At 38.2% G+C, this 24,731-nt stretch overlaps 1 protein-coding gene across 5 annotated transcripts in view; it reads right to left on the bottom strand.

Annotated features, from left to right (window-relative positions):
* The window catches only part of slc8a1b (solute carrier family 8 member 1b), an 85,421-nt gene extending 67,284 nt beyond the window's left edge, over window positions 1-18,137 (bottom strand). Inside the window, exons 1-2 of one of the 5 annotated variants that reach the window (XM_043262842.1) lie at window positions 18,100-18,137; window positions 744-2,590 (exon numbers count right to left, since the gene is read on the bottom strand). In XM_043262842.1, coding sequence (XP_043118777.1) covers window positions 744-2,563 — 1,820 coding nt within the window. In that variant the 5' untranslated portion in view covers window positions 2,564-2,590; window positions 18,100-18,137. Of the gene's footprint in view, window positions 1-743; window positions 2,591-3,840; window positions 4,225-15,224; window positions 15,279-18,099 lie in introns of those variants that run through there. The other 4 variants (XM_043262843.1, XM_043262840.1, XM_043262841.1 and 1 more) reach the window with 4 other exon arrangements.
* Between the last annotated feature and the right edge of the window lie 6,594 nt (window positions 18,138-24,731).

The following is a 24,731-nucleotide window of genomic DNA, read 5'->3' as shown; positions in this document are numbered from 1 at the left end:
TTAGTCTCCCAGCCTGGTTTAGCTAGAGTGCCCAAAGCACTCTATAAACCAGCCTGACCAGGACTAAACAAGGCCGGGTAACCAGCTCAGTCAGGTCTAAGATGTTTTGTTTTTCAACAGGGAATATACTCATGAGATCAGCAACACGCATGCATGCATCATCTCAAGAAACAACAAACTTGAGTCAGAAGCTGTATTCAAAAGCAAAAAGCCGACTCATTAAACATTTAAGAAGATTACACGAAGCAGTCGATAAAATAATAAATGAACAGAAAACAAAACAGCAAAACATCTGCCAAACAGAATATCTTAATCATCATCATTCACACTGACTCTCAGGAATCAGGCTTTGAGGCTGGAATATGAAGAGAGAGAATTGTAACAGATACATAAAAAGACAGAAAAGAAGAAGAGAAGTAGATATGGGGAGTTTTTTTTGATGACATCCTCCATTGGCTGCTCTTTGCACATAATGCTTCTGATATCACAGTGACATCACAATGATGTCACACAGCAAAATACTTAGCATCAAGCATGCCGCTTTATCAAGCACATACAATTTAAAAACATCACATGCATTACATTCCTGTTCTGACAGGGCAGTATACTACTGTAACACAAATGAAATTCAAATTCTCTCACATATTTCTACTTAACTTCAATATTTTAGGAGTGACCCATCAGGACAGGAACCCCAAAAAAAACAAAAAACATTTTACTGTAAATATAAGATTTTGACTTACAAGATTTCATCATTTTGGAACTCCAGAACACCGTGGGAATCTTCGAAGTCCTCTCCCCCTCCACGCGCAGTTCCCTCAATGGTTTTATATGGCAGTGACACCACCCCACGGGCGCCAGATGTACGCAGGACCTTCACTTCCATGACACCCACACTCTCACTAACATGGGTGACTGGTTCTTCAAACGTGAAGATTCCAGCATGGTCATCGTCAAAGATGGTGACGGTTGCTGTGGAGGGCACGCCGAGCGTTGCAATGGTGTCCACGTGATTGGCTTCAGTGGTCTCTGGCTCATCGCCCTCGTGAAGCACACGGACATTACTGAGGTGGATGAGGAAGTTCTCGTCCTCTTCAAAGATGTCATCATCAATAATTCCAACTCGGATTTCCTTTTGCGTCTCACCTGGCTTGAAAACGACAGTACCTTCTGTGAATTCGTAATCTGAGCCAGCGTTTGCGGTTCCATCTTCCGTGCGGAATTCCACAGACACCATCTGGTTGAGATCGCCTCCACGTCGGATCACATTCACAGCCACAGTTCCACAGTTTTCGAGGCACTGGTAAGAGCCAGGGTCAAAAAAGATCTTGGAAATCGGGTCATTCTCTCCAGTGTCACTTCGCACCTCATGCATGCTCACTGCTTTGCGAGCTTGGTCCGCTGCATGCTTCTTCAGGATGTTACCTGCTCCAGTCATTAAGCGGGTCGCTTGGCATCGGTAGAATGCACGGCTCTTCTGTTGCTGGCTGAGCACCTGGTAATTAGCAAGTTCAATCAACTGCTCCACCTCTTTATCGGGATGTTTCTGCTTCAGTTCCTTCAGGATCTTCGCCATTTCACGTCTTGCTTCGTCCTCATCTAGGTCTTTGTCCTCCAGTTCCAAAGCGAGAGTTCCATCCAAGAAGTCCACCGCATGAGAGTTCAGCATCTTTCCGTCCATCTCGATATCCACCTTGGATGGAAGAGGGCGGTCCCCCTCCGTCTCGATGATCATGCCACGGTGCTTGCCAGCTCGGTAGCGCTTGTAAACATACTTGTAAAACAGGAGGCGGCGATCAGCGATCCAAGCAAAGACCACGCAAATAGGAAAGAAGAAAAGAGTGAGAAGACCCTCCCACACCTGTACCACGCCTGGAGAAATAACAGCCAAAATCAGGTAGAGCCACAAGTAGGCGAAGATGCTCCAAGCCGCAGTGACGAAGAAAACACGGAGATGTTTCACTTTGCGTTGCTCTCCGTCAGGCACCACATAGACACAGATTCCAATAATGACAAACATATTGAAAGCTGCACTGCCGACAATGGTAGAGGGTCCGAGGTCACCAGCTTCAAAGTTATGGCCGCACACTTCAATGACTGAGAGCAGAATCTCAGGAGCTGAAGAACCAAGAGCCATGAGGGTGAGGTTGGACACAGTTTCATTCCAGATGCGTACAGTTGTAGTGGTAGTTTCACCATTGGGTTTCTTAATGGTGATCTCTTTCTCCTGAGAGGTAATGACCTCAATGGATGCCATGAAGCGGTCAGCAACAATTGAAACTCCCAGAAACATGTACACCAGTGCCACAAAGTATACCGTGGCCCGGGCTACCTTATCTCCAAACGAAGGGTTTGGGGGCTCCCACACTGGAAGGATGACTCCTGCGGCACATGAAACTGACCCACCACAGCTCAAAGACTTGTTGGAAGGAGAGCTATGATCCTGGCTGTGGTCTGGAGCATGTTCCGCTGTCACATGGTGGACTTTGTAGAACAATATCACCACGATGACTAGACACTGAAAGCTCAGGAAGAGACGTGGGGAGGTCTTACGATGCCTCATCGTTCTTTGCTCGGCAACAAACTTCTGCTGTAATAAAAAGAGAAAAGGGGGATGAAGAGAAAAATAGATCAACCAATTATTGAAATGAAACCAGGACACTGATCACCAACAAGCACTGACACAAGTGTTCTCAAAAACTGTTGCATTATTATGGCATGTCTGACATTGATTCAAGGCTGACATTTTTGGAACATTTCATCATTTGCTGAAAGGCACGTTCTTAAAATGTCATTTTGGAGCATCTGGACCTGATTATCTATTTGTCAAATTTGTTTATCAATTCGATCATCAGGTTCATTTCAACAGAATGCATAAACAAGTCCAGATGTTCTCTTAAGCCTAGTGTTACATTCTGCTAGTTACTTCTCGCTATTAGTCCAGGATGGTTGGTTCCAAAAATAATCCAATGAAGTTCAGGTTGGGACGCTGGTGCTTGATTGCAAGTAAGCAGAGCTGACTTATAACAAAGCCTGCAAAATGCATCATTATACAAAGGGTGGCAATCGGCCCCTGAGGCAAGAAGAAGAAACATGGTGCAAAACACATGCATGGACACACACCCACAGTGTCACACAGACACACTCATATCTGCAGTCATGAATGGGTATAGTGCGCAGCAAAAGCTTGCAGACCTTACTCACACATTCATATGAAACTAAAACCACTAATCTTTTAATAGGCCTACATTATTATTTAATCATACGCATTTCAGTAGCTTTAACGATCGTTTAACCTCGGTATAGTGATCCAAAATGCAAAAGAATCGAATACAGAGCGCGTTAATTCAGCACTGCTTATATCTCGCTCACTCTCATTCACAGCTACCGCAACCTACTGCTCTCATTCAGCACCTCTACCCCATCCACTGATGAAACATCTGTTATCCCACAACGTACGCGATGCGAACGCTCATGATTTCTTATTTGGGGGCTCTTATTGGGTTGCCTTACGGCTTTTTTTTGGGTGATGTGCTCATGGACCTCGGAGCTTTTTGCAACCAGATCGTGTTTAATACAACTTTCACGTGCACACAAGAACCCCGTAAAACGAGGTAAAGACGAACGGCCGGTTAAAGCATCATCCGCGGGCCACTGCGGACCGGACCGCACCGGACGGGCAAGAGAGCGCACCTCTGTATCAAATGGGTAACTCTCCGTAATGGTTATATGGATGTGATACTCGGTTCGTCGGTGGCCCCCTATTAGCCCTCGTGCAACGATATCGCCAGCATATCTACATGCAAAACCACAATACATACAAAAAGAATGTCCTCTTACCGTAACGGTGTTCCGTGAAGTAGTCGGGAAAACGGGCAGCAGGAATGTTAACGGAGACAGTGCGTGTCGGAAGCCGTCAGTAGTATCCCAGCTCGCATTAGTTTAGGTTTTTATATAGGAGACGCGAGAAAGATTAGAGACCCACGCAAATACTATATGCGCCTTTCGATTTCCATACACGCGTGTTTTTCCAAAACAGACCCGTAGCGATCAAATATCTGATGCTTTATCAGCAAATCTGTGAGAGCTGAAATGTGCGTGCGAGTTCTTCCTCATTCTTCCCTCTCTCGGCTGGTTCAGTGTGTGTGTGATTGGGTGCGTGAGTGTGTGAGTGAGAGCGTGTGCGCGCGTGCCGCGGAGCCTCGCGCTCTATGAGTGGGATACGCGCTCTGCGTTCGGAAAGAGAGAGAGAGAGTGCAGGGATTCTGCTTCAACGTTTCTCTATTTTTTCCTCTCCCTCTGTTGCCCCCTCTCACACACATGTATGAACGCAAACGGTCCTTTATCCGTGTTACTGATGATCAATGAATGAATTATCAGTCACGGTGACCACGTGATACAATACCGGTTACATTTGTAGTGGTGTAATACATCACACACTCGACATCTCATTCATTTTCTATACTGCAACCTCTCCAGCCGGCTGTGTAAACCACACAATTCCATGATGAACGGGTTTGTCTGTAAGTAGTAAAGCAGGAAATCCCACTAATTCCGCGTAACAGTCATTTAGGTTCAGAACGTTAGGCCTAATTTGAAATCTTTTTTTTTTTTTCGGCGCTATTAAAACAACTTTTCTTTTAAGTAGAAACAAATATTTCAAATAATTAACAAAAAGGGCTTTGGAATAGATTATTCTTGGTCAGCAACACACACACACACACACACACATGAACAAACGAGTAAACAGTGTAAAACTGACATGCATGCAGGCACGCAGGCACTTTAATCTCTAATTTACATTTTAATTGCATCATTTCATTAAAACCTAAGCAGATTTCTTTGATCTTTCTAAACCCAGCCCCCTGGCTTTCTGTTGAAATTATTCCATGTGCAACGTTACTTTATTTCTAAGATGCTGATAGTCACACATGTGTCAAGATGATTCATATGTTTGTTTGTTTTTTATATTACTGCGCATGATCTAGAAACAAGATGGCAGATCATTACATATCTGCATCAAAAAAGCAGAGCATTTTTCAGCAATCTGTCTCTTGCTTGCCTACTGCCTACCTACTTTTTTGGTTTGGCTGTAATAACACATTAAACCAACAGAGGCGCCATAGAGGCACGAAGCTCTGAATTACAGCACAGGTGAGTATTCACCTTTGGTGGTATTTAGTGAATTGCTCTGTATTTATCACTCATCATTCTACAGAAATAAGCAAGCCTTCAGTTCAAAGTCAAATAAAACAAAATAATACAAGTAATTAAATCTACCAAAATAAACCGACAGGGTGAAAACATGCATTTTTCCTCCTGATTTTTATTCAGTGGAATCAGACAGGTGTGGCAAATAATGTCATACTTGTGTAAATATTTGCTTGGGCTCTTTTGTTTGAAACTTGTTTCATTCTTCTGCATTCGGCTCAGATGTGTGCTTTATAAGGCCTTTATAACACCCAGAGGAGCTCGGCAACAGTGATGCAACCTAAACTACAGAACACGCTGCCACACACACAAAAAAGTTACGTCCTTGCAGCTCCTCAGACACCACTGTGGTCAGAGTAGAGGACGCTGAGCTTTGCCACTAATGTAAAAATAAAGTTACAGTAGTTGTTTTTTTTCCCCTCAATAAATCTAAAGGTGAGTTTAAAAAGAAGCAGCAGCTGTTTTGGCTTTGCTCAGGTGCGGTACAGCGTGGCCTAGTTCTTGTTCATTTTGGCCAGAGGGAGATGTCTCTCTCTCTCTTTTTCTCTTCTTCCCTCTCACTGCTTCTCTACTCGTCTCTCGTTCGCCCTCACAGCCTCTCTCATTCTCTAGTGTCGATCCAGCAGTTTACTGCCAGTTGAAGCAAACCTGATGTGTAAAAATGCCAGTTTAAACTACCATGATCTTTTTCTCACACACAAATTGATGTAAAAGTTTTAATACAATGATATTTGCAATACCCAACCTTCACACAAAGCTGTTGACATAGCGAAATCTATAGTCAAGCGTGATTTATGAGCTATTTAAATAGTACAGAGTGCTTCAAATGTTTTCTTCACTATATTTCTGAAGACATTATCACAAACTTGGGTGGTGCTATTTTTGTTCTACCGATTTTCATTCATACGCATGCGACTCATGAGATCAGAAATGCAAGCTCATGCGAATTTTAAAGTTCACGTTTAGTAAACTCTGATCTGCAAATTCACATCACGTAAAGACATAATGACCAACAGAAAAACAATAATTCATGATTTCGTAGCATAATTAAAATGCAAATGTTAAAGCTGCAGTGTTGCAGTAAAGTTGAGCAATATTTTTACAGTTTGGATCTATTATTATTTATTTTATTTTTTTTAAAGATGTAGTTTCCATAGATTTCTCTAATGCTCAAAGTCGGTATAGCTAAACCTAAAGTACAAAGACATGCAAATCAATAAAGCTAGCGTTTTTTGACACAAATGAACCCAGAAACTAACATTATATAATCTGTTAATTCTGTAATTGTATAATTCTGTTTTAGGCCCCACGGGGAACTTTGCAAAAATGAAAGCTTACTTATACTGAACAAAGGGTGAAAAGGCCAACCGCTGAATATAATTACAGTTACTGAATAACATTTTGTTGACAGAAAAATACATTATATCAAAGAATCAGTTAAAATGCAGAGCTGTTTCTCTCTTTCACACACTATAAATCAGATGATGAGGCCATATTCTTTATTCCATACCCTAATCTGCGAAAAAATTAAACAGGTAGGGGCTGTTCTCGTCTCGTAGCATGATATTTCTCGTCTCGTAATATTTCTCGTCTCTCTGATGACATTTGATAACTTAACCAGGCTCTTCCTGTCAGCCAAGTCTCATAACTCAGCTGTCCTCTTCACTCTCCCACCTTTTCCACTCAGCAGTTTCATCTCACTCACACCTAATGTGACACAAAACCTGTTTGTTATCTGCGCTGTTGGTGACATGCTGACAGTGAATATGTGTGCACATGTGCGTTTTTTCTTTTTTAAGGATGAAAAACCTGTATATATCTCAAAGTGTATATATATATAGCATACATAGTATACATCTCAAAGTATATTGATATATATATATCCTACTGACACACCAAAGCATTACCAAACCAAGAACATGTACTACATTACATTATATTATTATAGGTAAACAGGACTGTTAAAAACCCATATTAAGTTGTAAAAGAATGTTGAGGTTTCTCTTTCGTTAAAACGATAACACAGCGTTGGAAATATTTTAATTTAACAAGTCATTTCGTACCAGACTTGACCAGAATGGCAGAATAAAGACCTGTTCAAATGTCTTTGAAAATCTTTCTTTATTTGTATTTGTTATTTGTCTGAATGGGGCTGAATGAAAATTCACGCTCTAAGTGACTGAAAATTTAACCTGTTTAAAAAAAAAGTAATGCTCAACTTTTAGGATACCCGCTTGACAAGTGCTTTGGGTTCTTTCTCTGCTATTCGTTGTTGCAATGTAGTCTTTTTGTGAGCACCACCAAAGTTGTAGTTTTTCTGTAACGGCAGCTCTGGGCATGTGACCAAAAACACAGTTCTCAATAACTGGCCTGATTTCTTTGTGATGCAATAAAAAAAAGTGTCTGTTATTGCGCCAAATTTATGCATTAAATATATGTTTTTGCGTGAACAGTCCTTAAAACTTTGATAAAAGCATAAATATGCACATAATATTTCAATAAGGTGTATACAGTACTGTGTGGAAAACAACAGCCTAGATATTGAGCTAAATATCTTCTCCTGTGTTCTAAAGTTAAATAACAATCATACAGGTTTGGAAAAACTTGAGGGTGAGCAAATGATGCCAGAATGTTCATTTTTGGGTCAACTATCGCTACAGTCACAATTGTAGCTGTTAGTGTGCATGTTTGAGGTTCAGTGGGTCTGGCTTTGCCTTCAGGGGCGTTGTGTGCTGCTCTTTTTGAGACCAAACCGTGTCGGCAGCACAGAGCGCCAGAGGTCATGACAGCAGTCACCACACTAGAGTCGTTCTGCTCATTCTGGACACGCTTGTGTGTGTGTGTGTGTGTGTGTGTCAGTAGATGTGTGTAAATAATCAAGAAAATTAATATATATTGCTTAGTAAAATCACAAACTATTCCTACTCTCCCAATCAACAGTCATCTAAAAAAAGATTACAGACAAAAGAAAAGGAGAGTCATTTGCATTTAAAAATGTACAAGTATATTCAGAATACACTGGTTTTTACTGATGTATTTTACTGGTATATTTTTTAAGAGCTTGTCATCTGATTTGGACCTTCATAGGTTCACCTGCCATTACAAGGTGTACTAATAGGTTATATTCTTCAGGGGTAGATATGGCACAAATACATTTACAACTAGGGCCCTATCATACACCAGGCGCAATGTGTATTTTCTAGTTTCAGTCCGACGCATTCTCATTTTCCCGTCCAGCGCCACGTCATTTAACTAACAAATGCATTTGCTCCCATTTGTTTGCCCATGCGTGTGCTGGCCAAAAAAAGAAGTGTGTTCAGGCGCATTGGTGCCTTGTAGCGATTTTTAGGAACTGAAAATAGACTCAAACCTGGTCTAAAGTCTAAAGTCAAGTCAAGATGGCGGACCATCTTCCCATCGTTAAAATAGCAGAAGTTTGGGGTACAGTGAAAGTATCATTAAGGGAACTGCCCCAGTGACAACATGTGTACACAGCTGTTCAAAAGTTTGTGGTCAGATTGGGGTATGATTTTTTATTATTTTATTTGATTTATTTATTAGAAAGAAGTCGCTCATGCTTACCAAATCTGTATTTATTTAATAAAAAAATAAGTTTAAATATACCATTTCCAGACAGTGGTTTTGTATATTGGTGTAAACAAACTATATCTGTTATCATACATATGTATGGCTGTTTACATGTTTAAGAGCCAATTAGATAATGGAAACAAACATCTATGGCCACGTCCCAGGAACGACTTGATTATATGCCATGCGGGTTGCATCCAAACAGTTTATAAAATTTTCATTACTGCTATTCCATTAAAATGTGACAGATTTTCTAAGTTAGCTGTGATGGTTGCCAATATTTGAGTAGGAACTGAGCTTGTTCAAGCACACCCAAAGACAAGCCAGCAACACAAACCAAACCGATCCAGCAGGAGTGTACTCAGCTGCAAGCAATTTGAGCTCAGATCAGCTGTGGAGTCATGGGATTTAGTATTATTCCAATTACTGGGTCATTGTGTGTGTGTGTGTGCCTAACATCTGTACTTGAACCCCTGCTGTGTCTGTGAGGCTTTTGCCAATATGTTCCATTAAGACTAACAGTAACGATTAATCACCGCTGATGTCTTTTATCACATACTGAGTCAGATCATCATAACTACATGCGTAATGTCTTAAAAACTGCAACGACCCCCAAGATGTTATTGGAGTGTCAGGACACCCAGTTAAAAATCCCAAACAACATCAAGGCTATTGTGGCAAAGTAAACAAGTATTGTCTACTACCATCAAACAACCTGTAAAAAAAAAAAGGCTAAAATATTAAACTGAAAACATATTTCAAATCCAGTACAGGTCCAAGAGATTCTGTAGGCACGCACTGTATATATTACATTTGCATGTGCGTTAACAGCAGAGTATTTCCGGCACACACACGAATCTGTTCCCCAAGGGCCTGCTCTTATCACTGCATTTTGGCTATTGCTGTGGCCAAATCTGTAAAAACACTTGAAGCTTTTAATATAATCATGTATTAATAATATAACATCTATTAAAACGATACACTAAACACTGCAAAAATTATTATTTGTTTGATTTTTAGCTTGCTTTTCTTTAAAAATAGACAAATAAGACAGTTTCAGTTAAGTTTTTTGACCCCACTGGCTATTATTATTATTATTATTATTATTATATTTTTCTTGTTTAAAAAAATTGTTTTACTTTTGTACTTTTTACCTAATCAAAAGTATGCACTTGGTCATTACAGCTGCAGTTTATATGTGATAAATATGCAGCTTGCAGACCCAATTTTAGATATCTTAATGTGTATCGCTTAATTTAATTTTAGATAATAAAATTGCAAGCTATTGCAATTTTGTGAAAATTATTCACTCTTTTCATGTACTCTCAGCCTTTTAACCGGTGAAAATGCGAAAAGAAACCCCCAAAACAAAACACATTTTTCAGCTGTCTAAAGTGGTTTACCAAAGTGTGGAAATGAAAGTGTTGATTGACTAATGCCACCACAAGAATGCACACATAACCAAATCCTCCACTATCTTGAGCTTTTGCTGTTAAAGGCACCAGACAGAAAAATAATTTAATGCTTTTAGGGACACAACCTTATATGTTGCTCGTGTAAAAAGTCAGAATGTCTAAAAATATCTTTTTTTGTAGTTCTGGCTAATTGGACCATGCTAACCAGCCAAACACCGACCCTTAGGAGTGAGTCAGCATGACCTTCTGCCACCACTGATGACCTCCCTGTCCTCTCTGTGTGACGCAAATACTAAGACTGTGTCTGTGTATTTCATGCCTTGCTTCTTTTTTTTTAACTTAGCCATTAGAAATGTGGATGTTCCTTTTTGCTAAGATTTTTTAATATGTAAACACACATAACAATCATTTTATAAATGTTTTATCTTTTAAACAAATGCTGTTGTTTGATTTTCTATTAATCAAAGAGGCCTGAAAAAAAATATTCCCACAAAATATTAAGCAGAAAAAATGTTTTCAAGACATGTTACTTGAGTACAAAGTCAGCATATTTAGATGTTTTCTGAAGGATCATGTGACTATGAAGAGTCATTTAACGCCAAAAAAACCTTCAGAAATAAATTAAAGTTTTTTGTTGAGCATAATGTTAGTGTAAGTGGCAGTTTTTCTTGCTCCCATCACATTTCTTCCAATATTATATTACATTACATTATATTATATTAAAGAAACAATTTCTTTAAGTATTCAAAAGTGTAATCTTAAAGCTCAGACGAATCAACTAATCATCGACTAATTAATCGAAAATCTAGATAGCAGACCACTGTATGAAATACCTATTTAAGGAAAAAAAATCTACTAGCAAATTACAATTCAAGATTTGTAATGAGTAATGAGAGTCTGCTGACGGTAGTGCAAAAGTAACAATACAGAATCCTATTAAAAAAATCTAACTAATTTATCATTGCGTTGTATTCATATTTTCATTTATGAAGGGAATAAAAGTAAAGCCCTCTGGATTTATAAAATGATTTGCTTTTACTATTGACAGGATTAAAAGGAAAAGGAAATTATTGTTTACTCCATTAACATTCCCCAGCAATGACCAGAAAGATGAAACAGAGAGATAAGACTCAGGCAAATACTCCCATACTCATGCATTTCTATTCCAGCAACTTTATAATAGACAATCCATCAACCAAACTGTCTCATTGCCTTTGATAATTGCTCTGTGTGTATGTATGCCAGCATGTGTATGTGAAACAAAAAGAAAGAAAAGACGGGGAGTAATGGGGACAGAACTCAAAGCCAGCTGGGGTCTGTCATGTGCAGAAGGGACCAGAGATGAATAGAGGAGAGAAGAAGATGGGATGAAGGGACAGATTTCAGTGCAACTGTCTGCATGTGTATGTGTGAATAAAGGGCAGGGGGTAGTTGAAGCAGAAAGGTTTGAGTGGGTATGCAGGACCACAGGAGCTGTCAGCTTCGCAGCACACGTTGCACCGCCATTGCATATTTACGTAAGAACATTTAATGGTCTCAGGCTCGGCTACTTAAAAGGTAATTACCATAATTATCAGAATCCCTCCAGTTTAGCATGACACGGGGAGTGCAGTGCTCACCAGAAATCCAGCATATTTCTTGGAAAAATTCTCCTGAGTTTGATCGCTCGTCATATGCAGAGTGAGTGAAGTTCATGGGTCATTTGCTGAAATATGAGGAACATACTGTTTAGGCGCTATTTTGTAAATGATGGAAAGTAAAACGAAGTCCAGCATGGTTCAGTCAGGTAACCTCTAATTGACTGCACACATACTGAGTGCCTAATGCCGTTATTCAACAGAAATCAAAAACTGTGATTTAACATACTGTCTACATTCTGTGGTTGTACAAATGAAGGCAGGCACGAATTGAATAGATCTCTTCACAGGAGTGTTATAATGGCGTCAAGTTTTTGTTCTTAACCTGTGTCGGCCTCTCTCAGAAAGAGACTCTAGCCTACGCTTTCACCTCCTTGTGAATAACACCCTGTCATTAGCATAGCGATTATGAGCATAAGCATGGTTAGACTCTCTTTACCTGTCAATCAAATAAACTCTTATTGTAAAATCTTAGAATCTACAGGTGCAAGTGTTTTTTTATATGAAATGTGAGTTGTGCTCGAGATGAAAAAGCATAGTTCTGATACTGTTCTAACATTTTCCAATATTTGAATTATGTTGGGGTCTGACCCCCCCTAATTAAGTCTTAAATCCCCTCAAAATTTGAGGGTCTTGTCATATTCTTTTTGCATACGATTACATGTTTTAACAGTGTTTTCATACAATGTTTGCGCAAACCATCTAAAGCGTTCATCTGAGGTAGTTACTATAGAAACAGTACAGTAGGTTGCTCAAACCCTGTGCATTTGTATCAGTATCTAAAAATTACCTTCTTTTACTTTAATTAGGCCTTTTGACAGTGCTCGTTTATACTTAAAAGCATTAATATTCAAGATATAGTCTATGAAAACAAGTCTTAATGTCTTATACATTGTTGCTTCTCAAGTAAATTCATGTTTTTTTTTTTTAGTGGATATGTTTCCTGGAAAATTAGACAAAAATAAAATAGGATAGAAATAGGATTTTTGCAATACACACCGACAATACGCCCCTTTACGGTATGGTTACATTCACTGTTGTTCTAGGGCTGTGCAATATCACGATTAATATGTCTCTACAATCTATCAGTTGCAGTTCTGGCACCTTCGTCTCAATATTCATTACAACGTGACAGATAGCATCAAATAGTGACTAAGCAGTACTGTTAGACTTACGAGACCCTGCACTTTGAAATTACAAAAGTACATTATTTACATGTGCTTCAAAGCCTTGCTGGTTAAACATCTTATCCATTGCTGTTTTGACGTGTTCTGAGTGCGTGCATACATAAAAACATGAAATGTTTACATATAAATAAATTTGATTATGTCCAACGTGAAATTAAACAGTTAGGACTTAAACACTTATCTAATATACAGTTGCCTGTATATTAGATAAGTGCAGGTCTTAAAGTGACAGCAGACTAATGGTGCTAAACATGCTACCCTTTATGCTTCCAAATGCATTTTTAGGTAAACTAATTCTTTAAAGACTATTTCAAGTTTTCCTTTCTCTTGGGAGTGTTACAAGCTGTTAGTGCATAGATAAGATCCCTAAAGTTGCAAAGATTAAAGTCTCAAATATTAGAGTGTGTTCAGTGCATTTACGGAGGACTATTTCCTGAACCTGGGAGCAGCCTCTGTTGGCTATGCATAGGCTATTAAGCAATTCTAACTCTGCAAGGACAGTCTGGCACTTCTGACTCACAACATTTTTTATTATTAAACTAACCTGCTATTACTATTCAAACACGAGTTTTTAGAAGTGAAGGGTAGTTCTTATTGTTTGACATTTTTCGATTACGAATGCAGATATAGTATTATGGTTACGAGGTGCGGTATGTAAAAAGACAGTATAATAATCAGTAATTATGTCTCCACTGGATAGTCTCATTTGTAACGGTTTTTAGTATGTCACATTATGGTAAAGGGAGTAACATTTCAACCACATAATTTGGTATCCGGCCAATCATAACACACTGTATATCTGGCCACTATGAGCTTTGTACAAATCGACCCGTTTCAGGAAGGCGGGGATTAGAGGAAAAATAATAATGTACAGCATGTGGAAAATAATTAATTTTTGGAAACTTAAACTTACACGTAAACACACAGCCTTACACCAAATACACAAAATAATGTTCTTTATAGCAACATCATATCATCTCTTTAATTTTAGAATCACTGTATAATTTATACAAGGATGTGTAAATAATGTTTTATTTTTGTATTTGTTTATTCGGTTTCTTCAATGCATATGCTAAATGTACTATACTATTGTACCTGAAAATATAAAGCACTGTTTGTTTCTATTATGTGTTTTTGTAATGTGTATCTTTGTTCTTGTTTTTAAATAACAAAGATAAAATCATTACAAAGACTTTTATCTTCATCCACATTGGCCAATATCTTCCATTTCCTTTTATTTTATATTTTGCAAGGTTTATTTAATAAAAATACAGAAATTATTTTACCAAGGCTCAGAAAATAGTAAAAAACAACATAACAAAGAAGCTGTTCTTCAAATGTTAAAAATCCAATCCTATCAACAGGATTTCACACACCCAGATTTCATAATGGGTTTAAGTTGGTCACGTAGACTTGTTGACCAACAGAAACTGACTGGGTTGAAAATTATTCTTTGTGTGACCTGTGCTTCATACATTGTTACACTGTAGACAATTGACAAAAGTCATTTTTGTCTGTGTAAGTTTTACTGAATCTGACTGCACCTTTGGTCTAGAATTTAAAATGCATAAGGGAGCTGACATTAGCTGCACTAGTGACACTTTACTGCACCTAGAAAATTATGATCAACAATTTCAGTTTAATTAACCCTTGAAAGATTTTGACCACTCCTGAAACTACTCAAGAAAAACCAACACACATTACCAGAAGCCTATCCCAGCATACTATACTCTATACTCATACTAACTATACTCCACACTCAGTATAGTTAAGCAAGCAAGCTGTTTTTTAAAAGGTTGAAGGTTCAAGCCCAGAAATTATGCCAATATGTGCTCTTCAAAACAACCCCTTCACTTCCTAGTCTTGATCAACAGTCTAAGAATTCAGCAATGAATTAAAAAACACTCAAAAATCTTAAAAATGTGTGCGTGGAGAAACCGATGTTCAAAGCACGCCACATGGACATTTCAGCTGTTGTTATTCTCTCACAAATACAGGTACTTTCCAGATGGTCCTCAACAGTTTTTAGTGGCTTCCAATCAGATCAAAGGAATGGAAAATCAGCCTAGCAGCTCTTCTGATATTACAAATTACACAGGCCCATATTCTCATGCATATACACGCACACTCTCAGCTGGAAGATATACAGAATGAGAAGTTAAGGAAGCAGAAATAACAATACTCACAGCTCATCACCAGCTCTGCCCTGTCACAGTTTATGCCAATCTTTTCTCAAACCGGTGAACAGCTAACCTTTTCCCTAGAAAGAGGTTGCTTCAGTTACCTTTTGCCTAGTTAGGATCTTGTGAGAAAAACAGAAACTACAGTTATCGTTACACAATGGCCTTTTTTTTCAGCGAGTATCTCTTTCTTTGTTGACACTATCTGTCTTTTGAAAGGCTAACATATCAAAGTTTCCTCATGGACATTGTGCCTCCCTGTGATTGAGAGTGAGGGGGTCACAGCTTGTGCGTGCAGCTGTGATTTCAGAAGAAACAGCACCATGCTGACCTGACCACACAACAGAGTAACTGAGCATCAAAACAACACCTTTCTCATCAGGAGACAGGGCAAAAGACATCTGTTCTAAACCTAGAAAATGGCACCTAAAATGTTTCAATATTCCATACATATAATTTAAAAATGATTGCCGTTTTAACTGTAAATCACAGTAAAATACCTTTAAATATTCACCAGCTATATGTGGTAGTTTTCACTATATTTAGTATAAAATGTAGCAGCACCGTGGCCTTAATTCAGCTGAAGAAGGCTGCTGGGTTTGGCAGTAAAAACTACCTGATTTCACAGCAATTTGTATATATTTTTAAGTGGCTAATTTAAACAAATTCGTTAGGCCGTACTAGAATGAATTTGTATAATTTGTGAAAATGTATAGGTACATAATTTACAAGATGGCAAATTCATAAAAACTCTTACAGAAATGGTACAAAAACGCAGTGTGGTTGTTTAAACTTTTATATTTTATATCAACTTTTCATATTTACAGGTTGATCTGTAATTATTTTTGCTGTATTTCTATGAAATGAAACCACATCTACCAGTGTTTTCCTGTAAGAATTACAGGCTTTTTCTAGAAGTTCGATTACTAATAAATGGCATACATTGGAATTTAGACACTGGTATTTAGAAGTGTTACTGATTTAAGATATAATATAAGGGATCATCAGGTGATAGCTAATCTACATGTAAAAATAGTGAAAACTAGCACGTACAATTAAACATCCAACAAAGGATAAATCTGTAATACTGGCCAACAATTGGTATGGAATCAACATGTCTATTTTTATTAATTTTTTTTTGCTTTTGACAAGCAACTGTACAACATCAAGGTGTTGTCAATGTCTCATTGCAATGTGTGCTCTTACAAAACCGACTAAGCTATTTAGCAAAGTTGATGTGAATGAGGCTGTTTCTTGACATACTGAATGTGTCTGTCTTCTCACTGGCAGCACAGCTTTAATTTATTCACACAGGGCTTCCCTCCACTTTAAAGTGCTAATCTTGTCCTCTCTTGACTGCTTTCAGCTTCAGTAAAGAAGCTAGAGCAAGAATTTCAGCAAATGTTGAAATTAGCTTACTGTGACAATATGAGGCCGGACATGAGGAGGAAGTGTGTTTTACAGTTTGAAAGAAAAAATGAAAAATACAAAATATTGCTTCACTTTGAAATTGACCGAAAGAGGCTTTATGTAACACTCGGTTGCACAGAAACCAAAGTAATTCACATTAATATTGGGACACCAGAGATCCTGCTAGGTTATTTCCAAGGGCGGTGTTCATGTTTCAGGGCCCAAAATGACATTACATGACTTGTGAGGTTATGCTGATTTAGTTAATGGAAAGATTTTAGTCAAAGACATTCTTTAAAATGAGTCAAGTGTGTTGCTTTCCTGTCTAGTTACTACACACGTTCATATTCCTTCAGCAGCCATTAAAATTTGAAAACAACATATGCCGCTCATATGCCTGTTGACATCCATGACAGGAAGTGGCTGTGTGTCAAATGGAGTTCAGAGTGTTATTATTTACTCATCCTTGTGTCTTTTGAATTCTGTATGAATTGCTTTCTTCAGTGGAACATTTTTTTCTATACAGTGAAAGTGAATGGTGACCAAGTTGTCAAGCTCAAGCTTATGACAAGAATTTCAGCAAATAATGAAACATTTCAGCCTGTTCACTACACAAAGCCATTGTATGACTTCAGAATATAGTGCATGACTCATATGGGCCACTTTTATGCCACTTTATGTGCTTGAGATTGACAGCCCTTAGTCACCATTCACTTTCACTCTATAGAAAAACAAATGTTCTCCTTTGCCATTCTAGATGAGAAAAAGAGCCACACAACTTTGTAAAAACATTAAGGTTAATAAACTTATTTTTAATTTATTTTAAAATGAACACTACTGTTATTTATGTGGCACTGGCCAAAAAAGTAGAAACACACACACACACACACACACACACACACATATATATATATATATATATATATATATATATATATATATATATATATATATATATATATATATATATATATATATATATATTTATATATATATTTAATATATATATTTAAACTTCCTACCACTGTGTACTATGCAGTCGAGTCCACAGATTTGGAGTTCATCTGTATCTTTGATTTTATCTGACTGAGAAAGCGGCCAAGGAGAAGGACATTATAAAGAAGCAAAAAACAGAAGTTACACAGTCAGCGCTCAGCTGCTGCAGTGAGACACAGAGCCGAGCTCATTTTAATGAACCCAGAAGAAGACATGAAAAAAGATTCCTGCAGCAACACAGTGCTTTTTCTTTTTTCAATTTTTTACAGGAACGATGACGCAAAATGAGAATGAACTTTGTGCTGTCCAATATGGCGAACGATAATGTTCTCTTCAGGCCTTGAAACAGTCTGACTGGAAGCAGCCGACTGGACTCGCGAACACAGACACAAAACGTTGCTTAAAGCGCAAATATTGCTGTATTGATGGAAAATGACACGGTCGGAGTGTAAAACGTGTGTGAAAAGAGTCTCACCTGCCATGTTCAGGACAGCTCTGCAGGTTCCCTCCTCACAACACTGGAAAATGCCTGGTAAGATGTGAGTACCGGTTAATCACTGGAAAATACTGAATCACCTGCTTAGGTAATATTTCACAAATGGAGTGTGTGAGTGGGGGAAGAGTGTGTGTGTGAGTGTGTGTGGTAATAAAAAATTGTGTATTCAGTGTCTCACCGAGCACACTAAGGTGGGCCGTATCGTATTCAAATAATAATATAGGTTTATGCATCACCTGTGTGTGCGTCTACAGTTTCAATGTGTCAAGGTCAACAATTTCCATCTACCCGTAGAGTCCAAACCTAGTGACCTTTAAGGTTTAAAATATGATAGATGTGTGACTAGGAGCTGCTATAATGTGTTCTCCGTTGCTCTCGAAGCCCTGCAGAATTCATTGCGAGCTCAATCTTTTGAGGCCACTATAATTCTCCCTTCCTGTGTCTGTAATGGTTTTATTGAGTGAAACACATTTCATTGAGCGACTCAGAAGAGCAGCGTGGTCAAGTATTGTCTGCTGTGTAATGCATGTGTCCTTCAGGTTATACTTATCGATGTCATTAGCTGTCTGAGAATGACTTTGAATGGCCACTAAGTGCATTAGTTAAAAATCGTGAGGTTGAGTTATTAATGCTGGCAAATTTGGATCCAACCATGCAGTCTTTTCTACACGGAATAACCTGCATGGGATACATGTTTAGATTAAATAGCATTTAAGATCAATGTGCAATTAATGATATGGATAATAAATAAAAAAAACAGAACCTTGAAATATCCATGCTGAGCGTTTCAATCTGCTTAGACACGTGTGTGATTTTAAGTGTGATTGTGTTGTTGTCCATTGTGTGTGTATGAGCAGATAAAATTACATACACAGACAGACACACACACACAATGTGTGCAATCACACTTCTAATTATTACCACGGCAGCACCGTCACACTTCCCACAATTACCACAATGATAATATTACGTGTTTTATCATTACCGCAGCAATAATAAAACTCCTATAGGAGCTGCTCATAGCTGCAAACATAGGGCAAAGCACACAATTACTGTGGCCAAAGAGGACGGAAAAAGGTCTGCAGTATTTTGGAGTTCTGCTTTGGTTTATATCTCTATAATGGCTGATGACAAAGTGGAGGTCAGGCCTTTTATGAGAACAGCCTTAATAACACACCCTGATGCACAAGCAAATCAAAACCATCTGTGGAGGATCAGCTAGTCAGAAATCTCACTGTACTATTTCAGAGTCACAATCAACGATTGGCATGAACGTTAATGTAATAATAACGAAACGCACAGTATTTACAGTAAATATGAATATACACATAACATATAAGACATATAAAATAACAATTGGAATCCATAATTAAAGAATACATATTTATTAAATCTAGAATATATGTGTTATGCATTTATATATTTATGTATATATCTATATATACTATATATATTTATAAGTGCTGTGCATGCTTTGATTATACTGTTACATCAACTTGCTTAATTATAGCTTGATATATCTGTACATGTATTCATCTATCAATTTCATCTATTAATTGTAAAAGAATATATATAAAAATCTTATATAAAACAAACATTATCATTTATTATATATATATATATATATATATATATATATATATATATATATATATATATATATATACACACACCCTTATATTATATATATTTTTAAAACAAACATTTTGATAATTATTATTGTGATAGTCGCAATTAAATTAGATTTAATTCATATTATAAACAGACAAGTACTGTGCTATGTACACATGTGCATCTTTCAAAAACATTTTGGTTTAATATGCGCACACCTCATTATATAAGTATTACAGTGTGTAACGTTGTTGAAATGCCTTCCAAAGCATGCCCACATAACGTATATCAAATCTTACACATCACCTCTGAGCTCATCCAATTTTTTCTGCTCATTCACTCTTTTCCATTCCCCCATCCTTCCATCGCTTTCTTCCAAGTCTCTCTCTGATCAAAACAACTGTCAGCCTCCTCCGGGCCTGACCACAGAGTAGCGTGAGCATTAACTATAATCTCTGTGTGCAGCTGTGCGCAGTGCGTTTCTATCAGAGTGTGTGTGTGTGTGTGTGTGTGTGTGTGTTTGTGTCAGGAGCAGAGCAGAGCATTAAACTCACAGCCTGTGTCTGATGGGGTTCACCTTGACTTCTCAGACTCCAGACGGCTGTTTGGCCGCCATTAACTGGCTGTGTGTAGGGGGCAGAAGACGACGAGCTCTATCTGTGGGAATCCATTGATTTGGTTCTTAAGCCTTCAGGGGGTTTAAATGTCCAGGCTGTGCTCTTTAAATATGCGTGTTTATGAAGCCACACAGAGGGGTAGTGTAATGTTAAGCACTTAAGTAAGAGAGACAGGCCCAATGTGAATGCATTTGTGTGTGCGTGTGTGTCTGGTCTCCAAGAAAATGACTTGGGGCTCTAATAAAAACAGAATTATTTTAACTGATGTATACATTCACATATTTATACACACATTCCTCACTAATCCTTTAGACAAGACAGGCTATAGATCTGAAAATGGGGACATTAAACGAGAGGAATTCTCAAGAAAAATTGACACAAAATAATAACATGCACACCTCCCAAAAATTCTGAGCCAATGTAACTTTACTGCGTTTTTCATAATTGTAATTTTATTATTGTTTGTATTTTTAAAAAAATAATTGTAATTATTTTAGTGTAAGTAATTTAGTATACAAATGTTTTACATATTTAAATAAACAAATACCTATTAAATATAAGGTAAATATATAAAAAGTTTGGGTTTTTTTTGTTGTTGCTATTGTTATAATTAAATTGTATATTAAGCTAGAATTCATTAAACTGACTGAAAGTGACAAAGACATATATATCAAATAACCTTTTTTAAACAAACAAATAATAATACTAATTTATTATTATAAGTCATCACAGATTGGGGCAGCGTAAGTGACTTTTCAGAAAATCTTACTGACCAAATATTCTTTTAAATATTGAAATAATAAGGTAAAAACTCATGTAATATAGTCCATTAGAAAACAGGTCCTCAAAACAAACACTTTTAAATTCCTTTGAAGGAAAACAATATTTAAGAAAGTACAAAGTTGAGCAATAAGGAGGGCAGGTTTTTAAAGAGTGTATCACAACAATGTGGTATCTTACACACAAAAAATGCAAAGTGTTGGAGGTGTGACTAGTCAACGCCTGAAGCATTAAAACATCACGTTTGATTGGTTAGCCAGTTTGTGACCTTGACTAAAGTTGCCCCCGGTTCCCATTCACATTGCTGTACGGTAAGACCCTGTTTCTCAGAGAACGCTGACCCCTCCCACTCTTCTCCACAGTTACTGTTACCATGACACTGTGAGTAATCCATATCACTCACTAAAATTTAACACCTTCAGGGAGTGAAAGAGTCCAACTGTGAGAGAAAGAGAAATGAAGCCAAAGAAATTCAGGTTTCCAAGCCACTGAAAAGCTCCTGCCATGTACATTATTATTCTAGCTTGTTTTCTGGATAACTGTCTTCTGCTGTCTGTCCCAGTGGCCTCTGCTCTGACAAAGCACTCATAGATCATTTTTACTTGGACACTTCGAGCCTCAGTCCCGGTGAGATTCAACACAAAGAGGAGAAGAGAGACAGGGATGAATAGAGACAGAGTTTCCAGAATTGGATGATCTCTTTTCTTCTCCGAATGAGTGAGTTTCTGTCCTGTCTGTGTTCCAAGAGGGCCATCTGAGCTGACCAAACTAGTTTTATCTGTTCACCCTTCTCTTCTGTAGTGAAGCACATTAATCCTTTTTATTGACCCTCTCTTTGGTGCTCACAACATTTAATTAGTTTCAGTGGTTCTAGCGATCACTCAGGCATTCTGGTTCCTATCTAGGTGACAGAAAAGCTTTAACTAGCCATTTACCTTTCACAGAGTTACCCAGGCTGAAGTGGGTCCGCTCCAGTCACATGAGTTAGTCATGCAGGACGTTACTGGACCAGCGTTCTATTGTTGGTCGTTGCTACTGACTGCCAAGCCTGCTGCCATGCTACTTATGACTGGTTTTGTAGTTCAGGGTCACACATGACGCAGGGCCATATTACTGCTTTATATGTATAATAAAGTAGGAAACTAAGAAATGCTGAATTGAACTGAATTTAAATATCTAAATGTTCTCACACTCATAATGCTCTTGATTTTGAAAAGCCTTAAAGAAGCACTTAAGAACCGTTTCACACCAAAACATCGGATAAAATCAGATAAAACCCAAGTTTTGTGAAAAATACAGATTGCAGGTTGTCAGAAACCACTTTCATGAAATGACTTTTACAATAACTGTTTGAACATAAAAACAGATTGAAAGACAGTAATCGCAGGGAGCCGGGGCTTCATTCTGTGTTGCTTATGGCATTAAAAGGCTCACATCTGTGCCTTCAATGGCAAAGAACAATGAGAAGCCGGGAAAACAAGACGACTCGAAATGACACGGCTACTTTCTGGAAGATCCTAGGGCCTGTCATCATTTGTAAACAGCATTCTGTGAATACACAGAGGACCCTACAATTTTCACTAGACCTAAACAACAAAACTTCAGAAGTATGGATGCTAAGATTGGTTTCATAACTACACAACGTTTCTCTTTTCCTCTCCCTTCAGCTCTTCCCACTCTCCTTTCCTGTTTCCTCTTTTTTTTCTATGGTTGTTTCATGCTGCTTCTCTCGGCAGGCCTCTGGCTCGATTTAAACCGGGAAAATGAACAGAAGCGTTTTTATACGTATGCTCAGCGGAAACAGTGATGCTAAATTTAAAGGATTTATGAGCCGTGCGCTTTCTCAGAACGTCACAATATCACAGCCAGACAAAGAGCTGTGACCGACAGGATCACTTGGCGACATTAAAACTACATTATACAGACATCATGCCCGTCGCACTCGGATACGTACACACAAACATACACAGGCACATGCACAGCATCAATTACGCAACCGTCCGCCTGAAAGCACAGATGAATTTTTTAATGATTTTTAACTGCACAACTGCAATTCAAACCTATCTATATACATACATGCCTGAAAACATGCATGTATATAGTTCTTACAAACTTTACCACCAAGAGATATGGCATGTAACAGTGCATGACGTATGTTCGATAGTAACAGTAGTTGACACTACAACTACTAACATACAGTAAATTTGCTATTTTCGTGTTGTCATTATTCACAACATGGACTATCACACCACTCAGACATCACCCTGGACTTCATTTCCCACACTCCATTGCACAGATTGGTTTCACCTGCATTCAATTACACACTCATCTGAATACACAGCTGCATCCAGTCAACCACACGCTACATAAACTGTGGACACTCTCTCACTCACCGCCGAGTATTGTCTGCGTTTATCACTCTCATAGAGTTAGAGTTAGAGTTAGAGTTAGAGTTAGAGTTAGAGTTAGAGTTAGAGTTAGAGTTAGAGTTAGAGTTAGAGTTAGAGTTAGAGTTAGAGTTAGAGTTAGAGTCAGAGTCAGAGTCATAGAGTTATTTGTGTCTTGATATTTGCCCATGTATTTTTAATTGCTCTATCACCTTGCCATTTGCTCTATCACAGAATCTTTGTCACATTTTTTTATAATTTCAGTTCTATTGTATGAGTTTCAGTTTTACTTAAAAATTAAAAAAAAGCTAAAGATAGTATACTTGTAAAATCCTTTTTCCATCCTTCTTTTCTTCTGTGTGTGTGTGTTGCTGTTGCCTTCAATATAAGCTGTTTTCACACTAACAAGAAAGTTCTGAGTTATGAATCTTACAGGATGTTTTTATAGTACAGTGACCTCTTATATGTCAAAAGATGAAGGGAATTTTGGTTTCTCAGTTCATAACCCCTTTACTTGAGCCTTACTGGTATGCCTGCAAGGGCAAAAAAGGTTAAGAAACATTGTTTGACTTTATTTCTATGTACAAGCGCACTATTCCAGAGCTGACAGCTGTTGGTGTTCCAGCAGGAACTCATTTCTCCCTCAGAGGTGCTGTGGATCAGATAGCAGCGAGATGCTGAGCTCTCAGCTATTTGTAAACCTGTATTACTGATGCCCTCATAGGACTCAAACACTTTCCACACTGTTCTTGTTTAAAATGTGGTGAACAGCAGAGTTTATCCTGGATTCAGGTGCTGAGGGTGGCGTTTCCTAATCACGCTGACGGACCTCTGTTTGTGACGTTTGGTATTCCATAGGGGTTATCATCAGTGGCCTTTATCGCGAGCGTAGATCTACACACTCAGCTGCAACAGGGAAAGCAACAGAGACGACCGCAAATACGACGGCACGCGCTGACACGCCATGCACAAACACACACACGGCTGTCAGCCCACATCACTCAGTGCGCCTCTCCATCATTTCACATGCACTCCAACTACACAGGATTCAGTATCCCAGCAACGGGCATCATAATCACTCAACTCTCTCCCTCTCTCACTCCTGCCACTTCCTCTCTAGCCCTCTTTTTCTCTCTCCGTGACTCACTCTTGCTCTCTCACTCTCATTTTCTCTCTTTATTCCTTTATAACTATCTGTAACTGCCTACTGTATCTG

The sequence above is a fragment of the Puntigrus tetrazona genome, chromosome 17 (genome assembly GCF_018831695.1).
Source record: "Puntigrus tetrazona isolate hp1 chromosome 17, ASM1883169v1, whole genome shotgun sequence".
In the NCBI taxonomy this organism is placed as follows: domain Eukaryota; kingdom Metazoa; phylum Chordata; class Actinopteri; order Cypriniformes; family Cyprinidae; genus Puntigrus; species Puntigrus tetrazona.
This window is presented reverse-complemented; position numbering and strand designations above follow the sequence as displayed.